Below are 17,667 nucleotides of genomic sequence, written 5' to 3'. Positions count from 1 at the left end.
TTCTATGCTATGTTAACACAGGAATTCTGTTTTTTGTCTAATCCCTAACTGATAAACTTGAGGAAAAAGTGTACATATTCTGTAATTGTATAAGCATTCAGTATTTATTTGTCTAGCCACTGAACAAACCTATGCCAATACATAGCACAGGCTATTCAAATGAGAATTGAACAGCACTGAAAAAATAGCCACGAGTGAGAGAAATAAACAGGAAAAGGAAAAAAGTAAACAGTAATCAACTTGTGTTAGGAGTGACTTTGACTAAGAACTCACACCTGCCCTTGCAGGGGATTGCCTCATGGTGTTGGTCAAAGGTTCCTGTCTTGCACAAGCATCTTTGTTGTTGATGGTTTTCTTGTTTCAATCCTCTGCTGCAGGAGAGGATTGAAACAAGAGAGAGTTTCAATCTCTCTTAAGAGAGTTATGTTGGGAGGGTAAATTGATTAGTATAACTGTTCATTAATGCACTCTTATTTAATGTACTTTGAGAGGTTACATTCTTCGGAATGATGATAAATTATGGTAACTCCAATTAATGTCACTGCAGCTAAAGGGATGTAGGCATTTCTATTAATACAGAACATTCTTCTGGGGTTTTATAATGAAGCTATAATAAATTGCTGAAACTTAAGGTACAAGTTTCCAGTGTATTTTATGCACACAGTATTCCCTTGAATTTGATTGAATCAATAGATAGAGCAAATCTAATAAGATATAAATAGAGTGGAAAGAATCTACTGAAGATACAGATTCCAACTTGTAGAAATGGAATATATAAAGGGAACACACTGCTTTCGCTTTAGGTTAAAGCAGGTGGACCTGTGTTGGTACAGATGATAGGCATTTTGCTCAAAGGGCATCTTGCACCCTGGGCTGCTATCTTTATCAGGATTCCTGCTGCCCTGTGCCTCATTCCATTCTCTGCACCCAGTAGCTCCTGATGTATGGTTAACTTGGTGACAGTGTTGAATTTCTTAAGCTAGGTTGATACTCTTGGAGGAGCTTACAAGCAGCTTGCACACAAAGGCAGCTGACGTTGGAATAAAAATAAGCAATGTAACATTAAAATCAGATCCCACCCTAAAAAGACGAAGAAAATGCTGTCCCTCCTTTACAAATTGTGCTGACTTTGACTATTTTAGTATGAGACACTTGAACAACAAACATAACTCAAAAGCTTTTAAATTACACAAAAAGAAAGGATGACAAACCAGCTAACTATGTTAGCCTGATGGAGTGAAGTTTTTTAAAGGCACTGCCGTAGGAGTTGTAGATAAAACTGACCCAAGCTTTTACAAAAACTTGGTCATTTTTCTCACAGGAGAAACATAGGCAGAGAGAATGTTTCTTTAAAAGGTCTTTTTCTGTATTTTTCTCCTCACATTAGAGATAATGAAAATAGCAAGGTACTTGTATTAACTGGTTAGTGCAGTACGTCAGCAGCAAAGCACCAAGGAGCTGTTAACTTGAATTCAGATGCAAGTTCTGCAGGAAAAAAGTCTGCTGAGTAACAGCCTGCCTCATCTGATAACTGGGAGTGACAACATGATGGGGTATGCAGAAAGGGGTAATAAAGATGCTCTACTTACAAAGCCATCCATTTGGTATCTCCTGTCTTCTTGAATATGGAATGGTTTTCTGAAATTATGACAAAACACTGATGAATGGGCACATGCATTATTGTAGCAGTCAATCTCAAGGTAATGAGATACACAAAATTCCTAGTTATATTGTAATCCTGTCAAGTATGAGTGTATTTGAAAACCAGAAATGCTAAGAAAAAAGAAACAAGGAGACAAGGTAAGATGAGCTCAGAGCCTCACAAAAGCATTGTCTTCATGCACCAAGGAATAAAGTATTTATTTACTTTGGTCAAAGTTCAAGGGCCTCACATATTCTCAGCTCCTTTCTTCACCCTTTCTTCTTCTATATTCCTTGTGTCTTAACATTATCTAAGGGGTTAATGGACTGCCTTTATTTTCCTATTTTATTCTGCATATACAGAAAAGTAAGCTGTGCCACACAATCCACATGATATTAATGGTCAGTAGGTATTTGTAGATGAATGTAGGTTTTAGAAATACAACTGGTTAAAGGCTTCATTTTTTGACTTTAAAATTGTGCTAGTCATCATTTTCTAACTCTGCCAATCACTGGAATAAAAAATTAGAGAGACCTAAATCATATACATGTACAGGATATTGAAGGTTAGGGTGTTTTCATTTTTTCCCCTGATGAAGATGTGCCTAAAGACCCTATAAAATTATATATGTGTATATATATATAAAAAATTGTATCAATATAAATTATAGCCCTTGCATGAGAAGCTTATAGTCTAAATAACTAGCTCAGAAAACTCAGGCTTTGATCCACAGTAGAGTGAGGATGGCGCTGGAGTGAGGCATGTTTAAAACACACTAGGAAGAAATTCACCTTCTTCCTTGAGGTAGTGTGCAGTCTCATTATTCTATTACCCTTCTGTTGGCACTTTGCAGTTCAAAGGAACATAACAATGCTACTTCTGTCTAAAACAGGGAAGAAAAAGAAAGAAGAAGAAAAAAAAAAGAAAAAGAAAAAAGATGAAATGCTATCAGGTTAAACTGAAATGTGTCTCTTTTTGAGAAATAATTTGTAGGTGCTTTCAGAGCAAGATTATAAAAATTGTAACCTTGGACCTACACACAGAGATTTGAAATGGGATAGACCATCTCTCTCCTCCTGCTTATCAGCTTGACTGCTGCTTTTAGCAATCAAAGTTATTGCTCCCTAATAGTGGTCTTGGGTAACTTGTGTGGAAGGAGTAATCCCCTCAGTGCAGCCTACAAAAGAAAGGACTTTTTTTCACTTAGCATTTCCCTCCATTAGGCAAGGCAATGCAGTGCTTTGGGATCCCTATCCCTGCACCACTGCTAGATACCCCGCAGTGGGAAATGACAATCTCCATCTGTTTTGACTCTTGAGTGAGCACTGGGTTACATGGAGTTTTATGTCTCTTGAACTGTATGAAAAGCAGCTAGGTTACATCTGGATTGTGGATTTCCAGAATTGGGGTGTTTTCTCATTACTGGGCATTGAAAATTCAGCACACAGAGGAAAATGTCTGGGATGGGGCAGAGAAGCCAGTCAAGAGCAGCAGGGAACATGTGATGCTCCTCTAACCACCAAACCACAAAAATTATGTTTGCAATACAGGTTTTTCAGTGTACTGTAAATAAATAGTCATAAACACAACCCATACCTTTCCAATAAATCCAGCCTACTGCTCAGTGCTTCCTCACAGTTAGACACTGATAGGTATCAATATCCATGGTTTTATAATGTTTGTCACCCATGAGCTGCAATTCCCAAGAGATTCACAACTCCAGTCATCAAAAACTTTCAACACATTATTATTATCCTTTTATAGGAAAGAACCATTAATGACTTCATGCAGCAGTTTGGATTAAGCAGATCAAGAATGAATTAACTAATTTGTACTGAATCACGAAGGAAATCTGTGGAATGATCCAAACTAGGCATCTTCATTTATGGAGCTTCTTTGAAATGCAAAAATATGGCACACTATCTGCAAGGCTTTCCATCCTGCAATACTGAAAGACCCAGTCCCTGCTCCATATGTACTGCACAGATCAAAGGTTGAGGATAAAATGTTAAAAGCAGTTAGAATTATGATAGTAATAGTTTACAAGTAGCATGTTTTGTTTCTTTGAGGTATCTCTTTTTTTTCCTTGGGGGAAATAGTAAAGTAAAGGTAAATATTAAAGTTAGGTTAGGCTAACATGCATGTACTCATTGTTTACTCTTGTTATCTGAAGTGGCTAGTAAACCTGTATACTGGTAAGAAAAAAAGACTTTTGAAGAAAAATCTTCCTCATTTCCCATTGCTACCAATTTCTGTTCACCTGGAGATAGAGAGTAAGTAGGTTGCCGAGCTTGGGATTACTCCTTTCTGCTAGCGAATAAATTCTGCACCTCCTTTCCTGCAGGCTGCTGGCCTTTGTTATTTAGGTGGTGAAGTACTCGGTATTGAGAATGCATCTAACCTTGAAAACATTTTGGGCTGCATGGCCTGAGGCCTGGTAAGTAACACTGAGGAATTACTCAGCTTCTCTCTGATATTGCTGAAACTTCAGACTAATGCTTATCGAGATAAATACAGCCACGTGTTCTGCAGCTTCACAGTACAGGTAAGCACAGATTACTTGCCTGCGCAAACATCAGTGAGTTCATTCCCACATTGCAAATGTGGCAATAAATTAATTAGTGTCGGCTAAATATTTTACTAGCGTTTATGTATGTTCATACATCAAGAATGGTTGCAGACACCCAGCATCAGCACATTTTTATTGATCCCTAACTGTTCCTTTCTTGCCCAGCCGAAAACCGCGCGGGAGTTGTCACTGCCAAGTGACCCCGTGAAACGAGGCACGGACACCTGGCCAAAGCAGGCGGGTTTCGGGAGAGTTGTTTCCGGCTGCTCGTAAATGTCCCAAGCGCTCCTCAAATTTTGCCACACTTCCTGACTTCGGTGTTCATGGGATGCCGCGGGGCGCCTCACCTCCGAAGTGCTGCGCGATTGCGCTTATCGGGGAGGGACAGGAGCGGAAGGAGAGGCGGGAGCGCACAGGTGCGGCCGGGCAGGCCCCAGGGGAGGAGCGCAGCGCTGCAACACCGCCGGGCCAGCGCTTCCTCGGGCGGGGCGCTGGGAGGAGCGGGGCCGCCCGGCAGCCGCCCGCGGGCGCGGGGCGGGGGCGCGGCCAGGCCTCGTTCCGCTCCGCCCTCTCCTCCCCTCCGCGCCCGCCCGGCCCCTCCCGCCCCTCGCTCGGAGAAGGGGCCGCGGCCGGGGCGGCCCTCCCGCAACCGCGGCGCTGGCCCGGCCAACAAAGGGGGCGCCGGGGCCGAGGGAGGGGCCGCCGCAGGGCCGGGCCGCGAGGGGCGGGGACGAGGAGGGAGGAGAAGGGGGAGGACGGACGGCAGCGGCTCGCACGGAAAGTTGTGGGTCCGCCGGCGCAGCGCTGCGGGAGCCGCCGCCGGGGTACGGGCTGCGAGGAGGAGCTGGGCTGCGCCCCGGGGCAGCGCGGCCGCTTCCCGCCGCCGTGCCCGAGGGGTGAGTGGCGGCCGAGAAGAGTTGCTGTCGGCGGGTGCCGCGGGAGCTCCGGGAGCGGGGCGGCCGTGCGGGGAGGCGGCGGCACCGGGAGGGGCTCGGCGGGGAAAGTTTGTTCCCCAACTCCGGTAGCGGCGGGGGATCGCGGTGCGGGGGGCTGTGCCCGCGGCGGGCGCACCTGCGGGCGGGACGGGGCGGCCGCGGGGAGCCGGGGCGAGGAGCGGCTCCGCCGTGGGGTGCCCCGGGGCGGCGGCGCCGCTGCTGCGGCCGCGCACCCCGCGGGGAGGAGGTGCCGGCACGCCCGGCCGCTGCCGGGTCAAAATCCCCGCCGGGGGAGCGGGGGCGGCGGCCGCTCTGCCGGGGCGGCCGGGCGGGGGCGGGCGTGCCCGGGGCCGTGTGCGGGGCCTGCCCCGCGGGGCTGCGCTTCCCCCACCCGGGAGAGGGGCTGCGTGGCTTCTCCTACACGTGGCTGTCGCATCCCGGGCCGGCCGGGGGAGCGCGCCCGCTGTGCCTTCTTTCCCTCTGGCACACGCCCCAGCCCGGCGGGAGCGGAGCTCCCTCGCTGTGCCGCCCCTCGAGCACCCGCTCGGTGCCAGCTGGGTGACGGGTGGCGGCGGTGGTGTCGTGGCAGAGGCCATGTCCTGCCCCTCGGGGGGTCGCGGCTGGCACAGGGCGCCCCGTCGCCCAAGGGCGAGCGAAGCTTAGCTTTCGCGGCTGAGGATTCAACTGTGCAGCTGCGCCTTCAGAGCCATCCCACTTTGGAAATGCCACCATAAGGTGTCCCGTGGCAGGGGCGCAGCGAGTGGCCGATCGGCTGCCCCGCACCTCGCGTGGGCATGGCCAGCGAGCCTCCATCCCTCCCCTCGCTCGCGGAGTCACACCTGGCGTAGCCCGTGGAGTTACTGTGCTTTTCTGCTCCTGTGCTGTAGGTGTTGAGCCGGGGCTCCATGGGAGCCTTCTCCCGACGGGTGTAGGCTCCGCCCGTGGCATACCGCAGCCCACGAGCATGGCCCGTGTCTCCGAGCCGGAGGAAGGACCTGGCGGGGGACACAGCGAGTTCAGCGACATCATCAAGTCCCGATCAGGTACACTGTCGAGGGGAACGATGTTTTCCTCTTTTCTCCTCTGCACATAGCTTCTGATAGAAGGTCGTATTTTTAAACAGCACGTTTGTCCAGCTGTTTTTTTTGGGCATATGCTGGTAGTACAGCGAGTGATTGAGGCTGTTGCTGCAGCTTCCCTTCTAAGTAATAGTAATTGTAGGTCTCTGGCTTTGTTTTGTTTTGGGGTTTTTTTGTCAGCATTAGTCAAGTCTGTTTATTTGGGATCCACCTCCGGCATCATAATTACCTCTACTTTTGTAAATAGCCATGTGCTCTTATGTAACCTAGTGTTGATAGCTTTTGTGTTTATTCTCAGACACTGAAGATGGCAACTGTGGCTGCAACATTGTACCTTCTTAAAGTGCATCGCAGTAGTACTCATGCAGTAAATTGATGTGCTTCCTCCTTAATGTAAAACAGTTGTCTTAGGCTACTCACTCAGGCATTTCCTCCAGCAAAACATTCGTGTAACAGATCTGAAGGTTATTAGGAAAACATGGGTTGTGTTTGTAGTGTGTTGGGGTCTCCTGAGGCTCTATGGATGCTGGGGTGGGTAATGAGCAGGGGGAGAACAGAGGTTTTGGAGGACAGCTGTGAGTTGTTAAAACCTTGGTAGAAATTTGTGCTCCATTCAGAGACTGGATCCTCAGCCTCTCAACCTCCCTTCTTAAATGCAAAATGCTCCTGTTATCAAAAGATTCTCCTTTGCTATCTAGCAAACCCAGCAGTGTTTTTTTTTTTAAATTTTTTTTTTTTACTTTTCCATGTACATTTCCAGCTATGTAAAAACTTTAGCTCTTCAGTTAGTTGTGATTTGATATGTAAGATTACATAGGATGTGGGTTTGATCTGGATCCCATTGGTGTTTGAATAGTTTGTTTCTTAGCCTTTTGCTTTCTGAGGCAGTCTTTGCCTTCTGGAGGAGCGGTTTATGAAACAGATGCTTGTGAGTTTTTCGTCTTGAATTCTGTAGTGTTGGTTTGTTTTCTGCTGTTATTTTGGAACCTCTGGACATAAGTTCATTTGATTTAAAGTGTGTAGTCAGCATCTTCAGGGGTTTTGAGTCTGGGGATATCTTGCAGACAGGTTGTGTGCATGTGTGTAAGTACTATAGTTTTATAGGATGTGTGAGGAAGCATGGATGTATTGGAGGTTTTTCATGAATGAAGAAATTGTACAGTAAGTTCTGTTGTTTTGGTTAGGGCAGATGATTGTAAATTTCCTGTTTAAAACCACTTCAAATTTCTTCAGTGTTAACAATACAAGGCTAAAATTGTAAATTCCAATTATTGTAAATTCCAATACAAGGCTACAAGACATGTGCACTAAATTAAAAATATTGAGTGATGACTGAGCTTAAATAATTTTTTGTAAATATTATACTGTTTTGGATCTGGATGTGTGATTTCTTCAAGTAAATTACTGTACTACTGTAGCTCAGATCTGAACAAGTAAATTTGTGAAAAGGTTTTCCTAATGAAAGGACCAAAGTTTCCTGAAGTACAGGTGACAGCAAATTAAAGGCTAGTTGTCAGGACTGAGGAGAAAATACTTTAATTTTCCTAGATATCTTAGAAAGAGAATGCTAATACTGATACTTAGTAAAACCCAACTGAGTTTTTCCCTTTTGGGAAGATTTCTCCAGCCTGAAATGCTCTTTGGTCTAAATGACTTAAAATACAGTAAAAGCGTTATCTTATTAATATTTGGGGGAGCTATGGACTCTGTTTGGCTCTTGAGGCTCAAGAGATCAGAAACAGACAATCATTTGCTATCACAGAAAATAGGCTGTTATGTTTCTTGCTGCTCCTGTCCCACCAGGGCTATGGGAAATATCTTAACACTTTGATTATGGAGCACATGCAAACGTGCATTTAATATTTTCACTGAAATAAAATACGGAAAACACAGTGGGTGAAAAACTCCAAGTGATTTAATATGTGATCAAGTGATTTAATACGTAATAATTCTTTTTAGTGTGTATTATGCCTATGCATTTTTAAATAAGCACACTAAAAGCAGTTTACTCTATTCCTGTAAATAAAAGATGATGTATGATGTCCTGTGTAAAGATCACTTTCTCTCTCTGTGCTCTCCTGGGCAATTGTCTGTTTGTCTATTTCAATGTTTGTCTTCATTTCGTCTGAACAGATCACCAAGCTGTCAGGATATTATGGTTATTTAAACACATTGTGTTCTGAAAGTGATGCTTAAGATCTATGGCTAAGTCTTTTTTTGTTGTTCTTGTAACAGCTTGGGAGAAAATTACACTTTGAAATGCCAGAATCTTTCTGGGTCAGGCCTTAACAAAGAGTGGTACTAGTAAAAATGTTTCTAAATATTTGGATGCCAACATAACCTTCAGTCTTTAGCAGCCTGAATATATTGTCTTTTTTGATATCATTGCTGCTTTAGTTATCTTGCTTTGTAAAACTGTGAAACAGCTAGGCAGCCATAGAGGTGGCACTGCCAATACACACAGAGTGTTGGTTATTGAAAACCTGAGCTTCAATCTAAAGTCACTCTTAAAGACTATATTAAGGCACACAAAGTTTTACACCTGCTCAGGGCTGTGTGGGGCCCATCTATGCTTGTTTTTATTAGCAGAACAAGCTATGTAATCTTTTCCTTAGACTTGTAATTGGGAAGCTGCCAGCGTGTCGTGTGAAGGATTTAGGAGAACTGCAGAAAATCTTAATTTCTCTATAGAGCAATCAAAATCAATTAACAGGATTTCTATTTGTCACTTTTACAGGAAAAAAAAAGTGTGTCACAGGATTTCACAGATGGGAAAGAGTAATTTTGCAAGTATCTCCTTTGTTCTTTGGGGAGTTCAAACTTAGAGGATGAAGAATAAAATACTTTGGGTGTTTCTGCATGTTATTGATTATATTGGAAACACTTTTTCCTTCAGTGGTCAGCAAAAAAACTTTAAATGAATGTGCTGTGATCTGTTACAAGCGATAAGTGCTTGATTTTTCCAGAGCAGAAATTGTCCATGCCCTTAACATCACTTCTGTGACTTGCGATAAAAAAAAAAAGACCTTTTCTTGTTGTCCAGTTACCATTTATTTTCTGCTTTGGATGTGGCTCCTATTTGATTAAGTAATTTGTTAGTACTGATTTACATGTAGCTAGGAGTTATGTTTGAAGGTATGTCTTCTGCACTTAGAGTAGAATTTGATGGTGACCAAAGCTGCCTATAAAATAACTTTTAGCTATGATATTTTTAAAAGAAGCTGTTTTTTGTTCTGAGGAAGATCAACAATCTGTTTGCCTCCCTTCTTTCTGCACCAAGAGTGGATGCTGATGGCTGAGTGGTGTTTAGTGGGTAGGATACTTGTTCCTGGGTGGTAATGCTATGTTTATATTTTCATAATTAGTATTATTTAGCATTATTAACCTGTGCTATGTCTGTGTGCTTACATAATGTCTTGCTGTGGAAAAGCACTTTTTCCTTTTTTTTTACTTACCTGTAGTATGAAGTAATGTATATGGAGCTGATTTATATCTTTGAAAGGCATCTTGTGCAGATAGGTGAGCTTTCCGCATTGCAATAGCTTTCGGGAAGGAATGCTGTGGGATGATTGCCTTACAGTGGTGAAAACAGTGCTGTCATCACAGGCTTGGAGAACAGATGAGTTTTTGCTATGATTAATTATGGAAAAAAGACAAACTCACTTAAAATCTGTCATGGTAGCTTGGAATGGTAATATATAATTAAACAGTAAGACGTGTCAGGAAAAACATTTTTAGAAGATTGCGCCTCTGGTGCATTTTAAGATATGAGCTCTCTCTAAATTGAGGGGAACTTAATTCTCCTCAAACATATTTGACTAAAAGACTGCTTTGAGAAAATGTAACTTAGTTTTGAACTTTTTGGGGCAAGGCTTTTTCTGAGAACTACTACTGTTGTCTGTCTGTCCCCGTGAAGCAGCACTTGGCTGGCAAGCCCCTTGCTCCTGGGGAGCTCCTGGGATCTCCCTGCCCCATGATGACACATGTTGCCTTTGGAACCAGTTCCTTTAGTTGTGTCTCTCGCTGCCAGATAGCTGCAGGCCAAATGTGCTGCTTCTCCTTTTTCATTTTGGTTCCATTGGTGTGAAATTGTCAGGAGTCGTCATAGTTGCAGGCGGACGCTTAGGATTCTGTCAGGTGGGTGCAGAGTTGGCATAGCCAGATTTGCACCATGTGAACTCTTCAGGGACATTTGTGCAGGGTGTATGCAAGCAGGGTATTAAAGACGAGCGACAAACTTGCTCTCCTTGTTTCCAGACACTGAAATGACTTTTTAAAGACTAAACCTTTCGGTTGCTGTAGCCTGGCTCTTTTCTGTCGGCTGTATCACTTCCTTTTCTTGGGCTGTCTGTTGGGGACAGATTGGATGCTGCAATGAAGACAGTTCTAGGGTATTGCCTAGTGTTTATGAAATGACAGATATAGAAGTACCAGGCTGGCTTCTTCTAGCATCTTGATTGGTAGGTGAAGAAATAACATATGCTGCTCCGTGTGTTTGAAGCACGACTCTGCCTTGGAATAGAAATTGAGGCTTCTCAGGGAGGGGAAGAAAAACAACCCAAAACCCAAACCATAAAAGCAGCCCATAGATTTGCACGTGCTCTGCCAGGAAATGAGGATGTAACCCTGAGAAAGAGCTGCTATGTAAGGCACTGTATATGGTGTTTCAAGTGTTTCTAAAGAGGTCTAAAAGCTGGTGTGGGGACAGGACAGGCTGCTGCTGGTGTGGGAACTCCCATGGACGAGGATCCTGTGAAGGAGAGGTGCCTAGGGGAGAGGCAGGGGCATTGTGGAGTTTCTTTCTACACCTTCCCCAGCACTCTTTGAAGCACTGCCCCCCCTTCTCACCTCAGGTCTGAGGAGAGAAGGAAGACTCTCATACAGTATCATGAAAATATTATCACGTGCAAAGAAATTCTTAAAGCTCACAGCATTGGGCAGCTTGGCAAAGAATTAGCTGGGCTGGGTTAACACCTCTCAGTACCTGCTCCTAGTTTTGATTTTCCCCTAGACTGTTTCTCCCAGCTGAATCACTTGACCATGGTGTGTGTTTGGGTTGACTCTTTTGAGCAGGGAAGAGTAGGGAAGTATTGTTATTAAAGTCTTTTGAATACAAGTAAGGAATAGGTACATCAGTGTAGGCATGGAAGGAGACAAGCATGTGGGCTTGAGCTTAATTGATGTTTCAGAACAGTGTAGATGCTCCGCTGCCAGGTAGCAGCGTGGATTGGTGTGCTCAGAGCCTGCATGACCTGCATTTAGTGTGTTGCATACTATCCCTCCTTCAAAGGAAAATGCAGAGTTAGAAAGCACAGCTGATTCCACCTATCTTGGGAGCTATGGCAGTCCTAGCACCAAGTTGTGCAGTACTGCATTTATTTGGATGCCTTAATAACAGTCTGAAGAATGAATAACAGGGTTTAGATATCATGAGGTGGGAGGGAGGGATTTCATTGTCTGACTCATTGTGTTGATGAAAGAATAAGTTATAGTGCCTCATACCTTGTCAGAAGTCTGTTTTATGTCTTTTGCCCCTCCCTCAGTGTGTTCTGGGAATGCAGTTGAGCTGTAATTTCAAAAAGTGACACTATATTCTCAGAAGAAAGCTGGGAGTTTTAAAGGTAGCAACAAAAATGACAGCCTAAGGAAATAGAACAGCCCTTTGGAATCTGTGGGTTTGACGAAAGCGGTGGTAGGGCTCTGTTGCTCGCTTCAGTTTTGGGAATGAGGCAAGGAACTACTGATTTGTAAATATACCCAGCTGCAAAGTCAGTGAAACATCTGCCATTGAGAAGTCAAACTGCTATTTATTTGTTTATTAGGATATTGTGGCAGTGAGATCCATTCAGGCAAGCTTAGAGTTTGAAATAACCAGCAAACCCCCCTGGGTTTGAAGAACCCTTCAGGTTAGGGTGACACAAAATCGTCTCCCCGACAAGCTTTGAGGCTAGCGCCATGAATATGGGTCAGGTATCAGCGGTATTGCTTCCTGAAGTTCTCCTCCTCTGTATCCCATATATAGTTAATAGCTAGAAAGTTCTCTAACCGCAGTGTTACTATTGGTTTTTAAAGTTCTGTATCTGCCCCCCTTGCACCCCTATTCCCTCGTTTATCTGCCAGTTCTGTATCCCCCCATGCTCGCTTCCGTTCGCTGCTCTCAGCTCCTCGGAGCCTGCCGCCTCCTGCCCCCTCATTCCATCCCGGTCCCATCTGCCTTCTCCTCCCCGTCATCCCTGTCAATAAACCCTGGATTCTGAAAGCTGAGAGACTGCATCTTCTTTAATCGCCAAGGCTCCTATTATCCTGCCTTCGAGAAGCCAGCCCGAGCTCGGGTTCCACCGGCCCCGGATCCGCTCCGCTCCTGCAGTGTGGAAACAGCCGGCGGGGACCTCTTTTAGTTGGGGTTTTGGGGTCTCCCTGCCTTCCCAGAGCGAGAAAACCTCAGGATATGATGTCTCAGAGCCTTTTCTTTGAAAAGACATCCACCTGATACTGCCTTGGAGAGAGTAAAAAGAGAAACACTGATTATTTGGCCTGAGTTGGGCTCAGCCCTAAGTGAAGCCCAAAAAAATAATAAAAGAAATGAACTGAAATACAATCACTTGCAGCTGTATTTTCTTGTCACTTACCTGTGGGACTAGCAGGTAGGGTTGGGGTTAGAGTCACTGTCCCTGACTCCCTGTGCATCTCTGAGCTGTGGGGAGACACTGACATAGCTGTAGATGGTGCTTGCAGAGGCTGGGCCTGTGCTGGTAGCTGGTTGTCAGTTGGGAGGCTGTGGGAGGATGGTCAGCTCTTAACAGAGGGTGTGGGCAGTTCCAGTTCCTTCAGCCAAGGGCAGGGTTGAGTTGGGGTGTGTTTTGGGCTGCATCTTCCCTCTGGCGATCTGACCAGCTCTGGATGAGAGCTGCAGCCATGCAGAGGAGCCTGGTTATCAGTGGGGACATCTACACATCTACAACTGTGGCGGTGACCTTGTGAAGGTTTCTTCTGCTCAGAAATATGTTCACTCTTTAATGAATACCTAGAAATGCAATTTATTCATCTGTTGAGTGCATGGGACAGATGCATTGTTGAGGTACCAGAGAGGAGTAACTTGAGAACTACATATCTTAATCATAGTTCCTCTTGTAAGACGGGGAAACATTATCTAGCCTAGCACATTTTCAGGTGAGTGGATGTCCTGCTGGATATGGAAGATGTGGTGAAGAGCTGCTGAACCTGTATCTGGTGGGAGACAGTGACTGTGTTTCAGTAAAAGACTAATTTCTATCTCAAAAACACAGGATGCATGATGGTAGGAAAGGGTCTGGCTACATGACAGAGATTAGAAAGATACATTCTTAAGGCTATTTTGATGATGAGTATGGGGAATGTACAGCAGTACTTCTCAGCCATAAATTGATAATGAAGTTCTTTTCTGGACTACATCTTTTCCCCTCACCTTCTTATAAACCAGGAGGATCCACCATCCAAAAATGGAAAGATATTGTAGCAGAATTAGACAAATGTCTGAGGACAGTCGATGGCTTATGCATTTAGCTGTGGAGCAACATGCAATTAAGCCATGAAAGAGCATGCTTTGATGGGTCTATGCAATTCATTCCACAAATAACTTTAGTTAGTTCCCATGTATTCTGCTTTTATTTCTTAGCATTGAAACATGGTTTTTGCCCCCCTCCTAATTTAGATCATGGCAGAGAACCAAAGATGAAATATGCTCCCAAAATGTTATGTTACAAATTGTTGATCAGAAAAAGTGGTATGATGGGTAAGTTCTGAAATGTTTTGCCAGCTTTTTCTGTTCTTAATTTACCACATTATCCTGGATGAACAAAGAGCAGCAGTCTGGGCATGAATAACAAATGGGGATTTATTTGAACATTTTATGGGAGCACACTGGGAATAGAGTGAAGCCTTTTGGCTTCTGTGTTGTTTTAACAGTTATATTATAAAATATGATTGTATTAACAGAAGAGAATAAATAAAGTAGTATTTAAATGCCAGCAGACCAAAGCTTTTGTATTACTTCTTTCCAGGCTTTTACTTCTGTTATAGCTTTATAATGAACAACAGCTATGGTCAGCATAAATCATTTCCAGAGAGAGTTCGTCACCCTTTTTTCCTTGGTTTCTACATGTACATCCTGTTCTTGGATGAGACTTCTTGTGGAAATTCTCGGGAACATACTGTATTAACACAATGCATCTTTCAGCTTCCACAGTCTTTTGTCAAGAAAGAGAGGTGGTATCCTTCTGGATATATTTTTTCTCTCTCTGGAATAGTGATGTGTAATCACTTTGTATAAAAGCTCTGAATACCTTTTCTCTATGCTCAGGAGTTTTTGTCTTGGACCTGGCTGTTGTGCCCAGTTCAGAGCTCATTGGTTTGATTTACTGAACATAAAAAAAATAATTTTTGTAACTTATTTAACACACTTTTCATTTAGAATAGAGTTTATTAAGTTTAATCAGAGAGTTATTAACGGTCACAATACAAATGGGAAGTATTCACTCTGGTTTTTGTACTCAAAAACTACATTTACACATTTTATAATCTGTGCAGAGGAGTACTCTGTCTGACAGTGTCATTTGCATAGAGCTCAGGTACTTTCTGGTGAGAGTGCTGTGTTTCACTGGCACACTGAGATTGGGAGCTTTGAGCTAGTTCAGGACAAAAGGGCATTTTAAATAAAACACCTGCTCCTGCAAGCCAGTGTTCTGGTTTCACCGGACATTTCAGAATTAAAGTTGTGAAACATACTTTTGGAAGATTGCATTGCTGTCTTGATAGGACAAGTTAAATATTGACAATTGTATTAATGTGGAAGTGATTTTATCCTTGAGTGCATAGTCAGCATGTTCGAAATGGAAAAGGAGAAAGAGAAGGGAAAAGTTCAAATGGAATTGTGTCCATTGTCACAAATCATACCACTCTGTGTTGGGGTTATTTCTGTTTTGAAGGCTATTGAAACTCAATTCAAGTTCATTATTTGCTTTCTGAATGTTAACAGAAAGTTCCTTGGTTACAGGTGAATCAGTACTGAAAGAAAGGAGATTGAAAGAATTCTGCTTTTCATAATTCTAGTGTTTTACAGAGTCTGTAGATGTCAGGCTCATGACCTGATGTTCTGCACTGCTGCCTTTGCAGATCACTGTTGCCTTCTTCTTTTCTCTCTCCAGTGAAGAGCAATGCATGAAACACAGATGTCAAGTTTTTGCAAAAATACTCCAGTGCTAGCAAGAAGCTTCCAATGCCCACGTGCATCATACTACTACTTGGAAAACTTTTTTCTTCTACTTACGGGCATTGGGAAGCTGATGGCATCAGTTTGCGACTTGTTTCCTTGTAGATGCTTTTCTTGTCCTTTCTTTTCCAAAGAAAACTAGATCAGTCAAGACTTAGAGAGCTGTTGAGATGCAGGGATGGAGTGACTGCTGCATCAGCCACAGTGGTGTCTGTTACTTCTCGGTCCTCCTGTGGAGCCTCTCCTTGAATGACACCTCTGCATCCTTATGACAAATGCCCTTTTATGTCAGGAGGATTAATGCACTGTCTTCATCTTTCTTACACATCCATGTATGCATGGCAGGAGGGGGCATGAGAACCTGCTATGAAATCTCAGGAGTGACTTCTCAGAGTCCTTGCGTAGACTGTCTTCTGGAGAGAAGTGAGGCATGGACCTGAGAAACCAAATTTTAGAATTTGTTAAATCTAAAGCAGCTGTTTAGAAAGGTTTTCATTTAGGCTGTAATGAAGTAAGTGGTTCCTAAAACTTGGGAAACTTGAAGTTAATGAATTACATGTCAGCTGCGTTTTGTTGTTCTTACTCATTTTAAGAGGGGAAATAATTTATATACTAGATCATGACAGTTGTTTTTCCAAATCTTTGAGCTAAGAATTTCCTGACTTTGAGACTTTCTCTACCTGTAATCTGCTGAAGTGGGTTTTCCGCCACTACGTGGTAAATAACTTCCCCTTCTCAGCAGACAGTTTTAAATATTTCATCATTGGTAAAAGATAGTAGTTACTTTGCTTACATAGTGACTAACAGTATTGGGTGTGTTCGTCTCCTTGAAGAAAACACAGAGAAAGAATGTACCTTTTCTGACTTGGAAAAACAAACAGGCAAAGTCTTTCTAATAAAAAAACCCCCAAACTCTCCTTGGTTTCCAGGATCAGTTATTTTTGAGCAAGATGCACAACGGGGTTGTGGTGTGAAAGCTCTTTGCGTGTTGTAGTGTATCGTATCCAAAGAAAGGTAGTGTGTTCACTCAAGCATTTTCGCTTTCCTTAGCTAAGGGTATGTGCAATAGGATGAAAGAACAATACCTGGCTTTGCAAAATGGATTGCTTTTGGGAAGTGATTACACTTTGCTAGTTTGGGACTCCTTTTTCCTCTTGAAGAAACAGTGAAATTAATGACAGCAGTGCAGTGGGGCAGGTGAGATTCTATGGTCAGGCATGTCTAAGGCATCAAGTGGGACAGTGCCTTGGTGGTAACACGCCCTTTTTATGTGTCACACTGTATAAATGAAGCAGTCCCCAAAACAGATGGAAAAAATCTGGAAGTGTGTGTACTGGACTGAAGCAAACTCTGCGCTCATCCATCTCCTGTTAGCACTAGTGGTCTTCTACTATCAGTTGCAAGACTGGGACATTTTACTTCTCAAACTGAGACTCCATTTTATAAAGATTAAATATGTTAGCCTGCTCTCTGCCTGAGTGTATAAACTTGCCTCAATACATATCGCTGGTTTGTCTGGCAGAATTTGGCTTGAAAGAAGATGCTTCGGAGCACTTGACTGGATTCAATACATAGGATCTTGAGTCTGATGAGATGCCTGTATTAGAAAGGTTTTGTGACACATATAATCCAGAGGTGCATATAAAATATGATGGCAACGTAGAAGGGCCAATCAGGCTGATTGATAGCCAGGGTGATGCTGTGCTTGCTGGGGGCACTGATTTATTATTATTTGTCTTGTCTCAGGGGATGACTTGTGACTGAATGAATAATACTTAAAAATAGATGTCCTGTTTAATTCCAAGTATAAGGATAATAATTGTTGAATGTGATATGCAGTTAAAAAAAATTATCCAAAATAAACTAAAAAGCCTTTCTTTTTGGAAAACATACTTGTGTTTTTCCCAGGAGTTGCTCTTTTTTGTGTGTGTGTCTGCATATGTGCATGCTCCACCTTGTTCAACTTCATGGTTTTTCTTCCAGTTGAAGGAAGACTGCAGTGATTGACTGAGTGTGTGCTGCCCAGTATATAGGGAAAGAGCAAAAGAGCTGGAAATCTTTTTTTTTTTAAATTGTTTTTTTTTTTTGGGTTGTTGTTGTTACTATTTTTTTTTTCCCCCCTGCTGTCGGCCTGGTATGAAGAAAGGCTAAAGGGATGAATGTGGTGGTGCTGGTTCCCATTGCCCTGGGACATG

General features: G+C 43.4%; 1 protein-coding gene across 1 annotated transcript in view; it reads left to right on the top strand.

The window, feature by feature from the left end:
- Window positions 1–4,818: 4,818 nt before the first annotated feature.
- Window positions 4,819–17,667, top strand: part of UTRN (utrophin) — a 352,485-nt gene continuing 339,636 nt past the window's right edge. The window contains exons 1-2 of the mRNA XM_085055625.1: window positions 4,819–5,107; window positions 6,034–6,189. Coding sequence (XP_084911751.1) covers window positions 6,111–6,189 — 79 coding nt within the window. The 5' untranslated portion in view covers window positions 4,819–5,107; window positions 6,034–6,110. The remainder of the gene's footprint in view (window positions 5,108–6,033; window positions 6,190–17,667) is intronic.

The sequence above is a fragment of the Lichenostomus cassidix genome, chromosome 3 (genome assembly GCF_008360975.1).
Source record: "Lichenostomus cassidix isolate B80296 chromosome 3, HeHo_3.0, whole genome shotgun sequence".
Lineage (NCBI taxonomy): Eukaryota > Metazoa > Chordata > Aves > Passeriformes > Meliphagidae > Lichenostomus > Lichenostomus cassidix.
The sequence above is the reverse complement of the archived record's forward strand: the minus strand, read 5'-3'. Positions and strand labels throughout refer to the sequence as shown.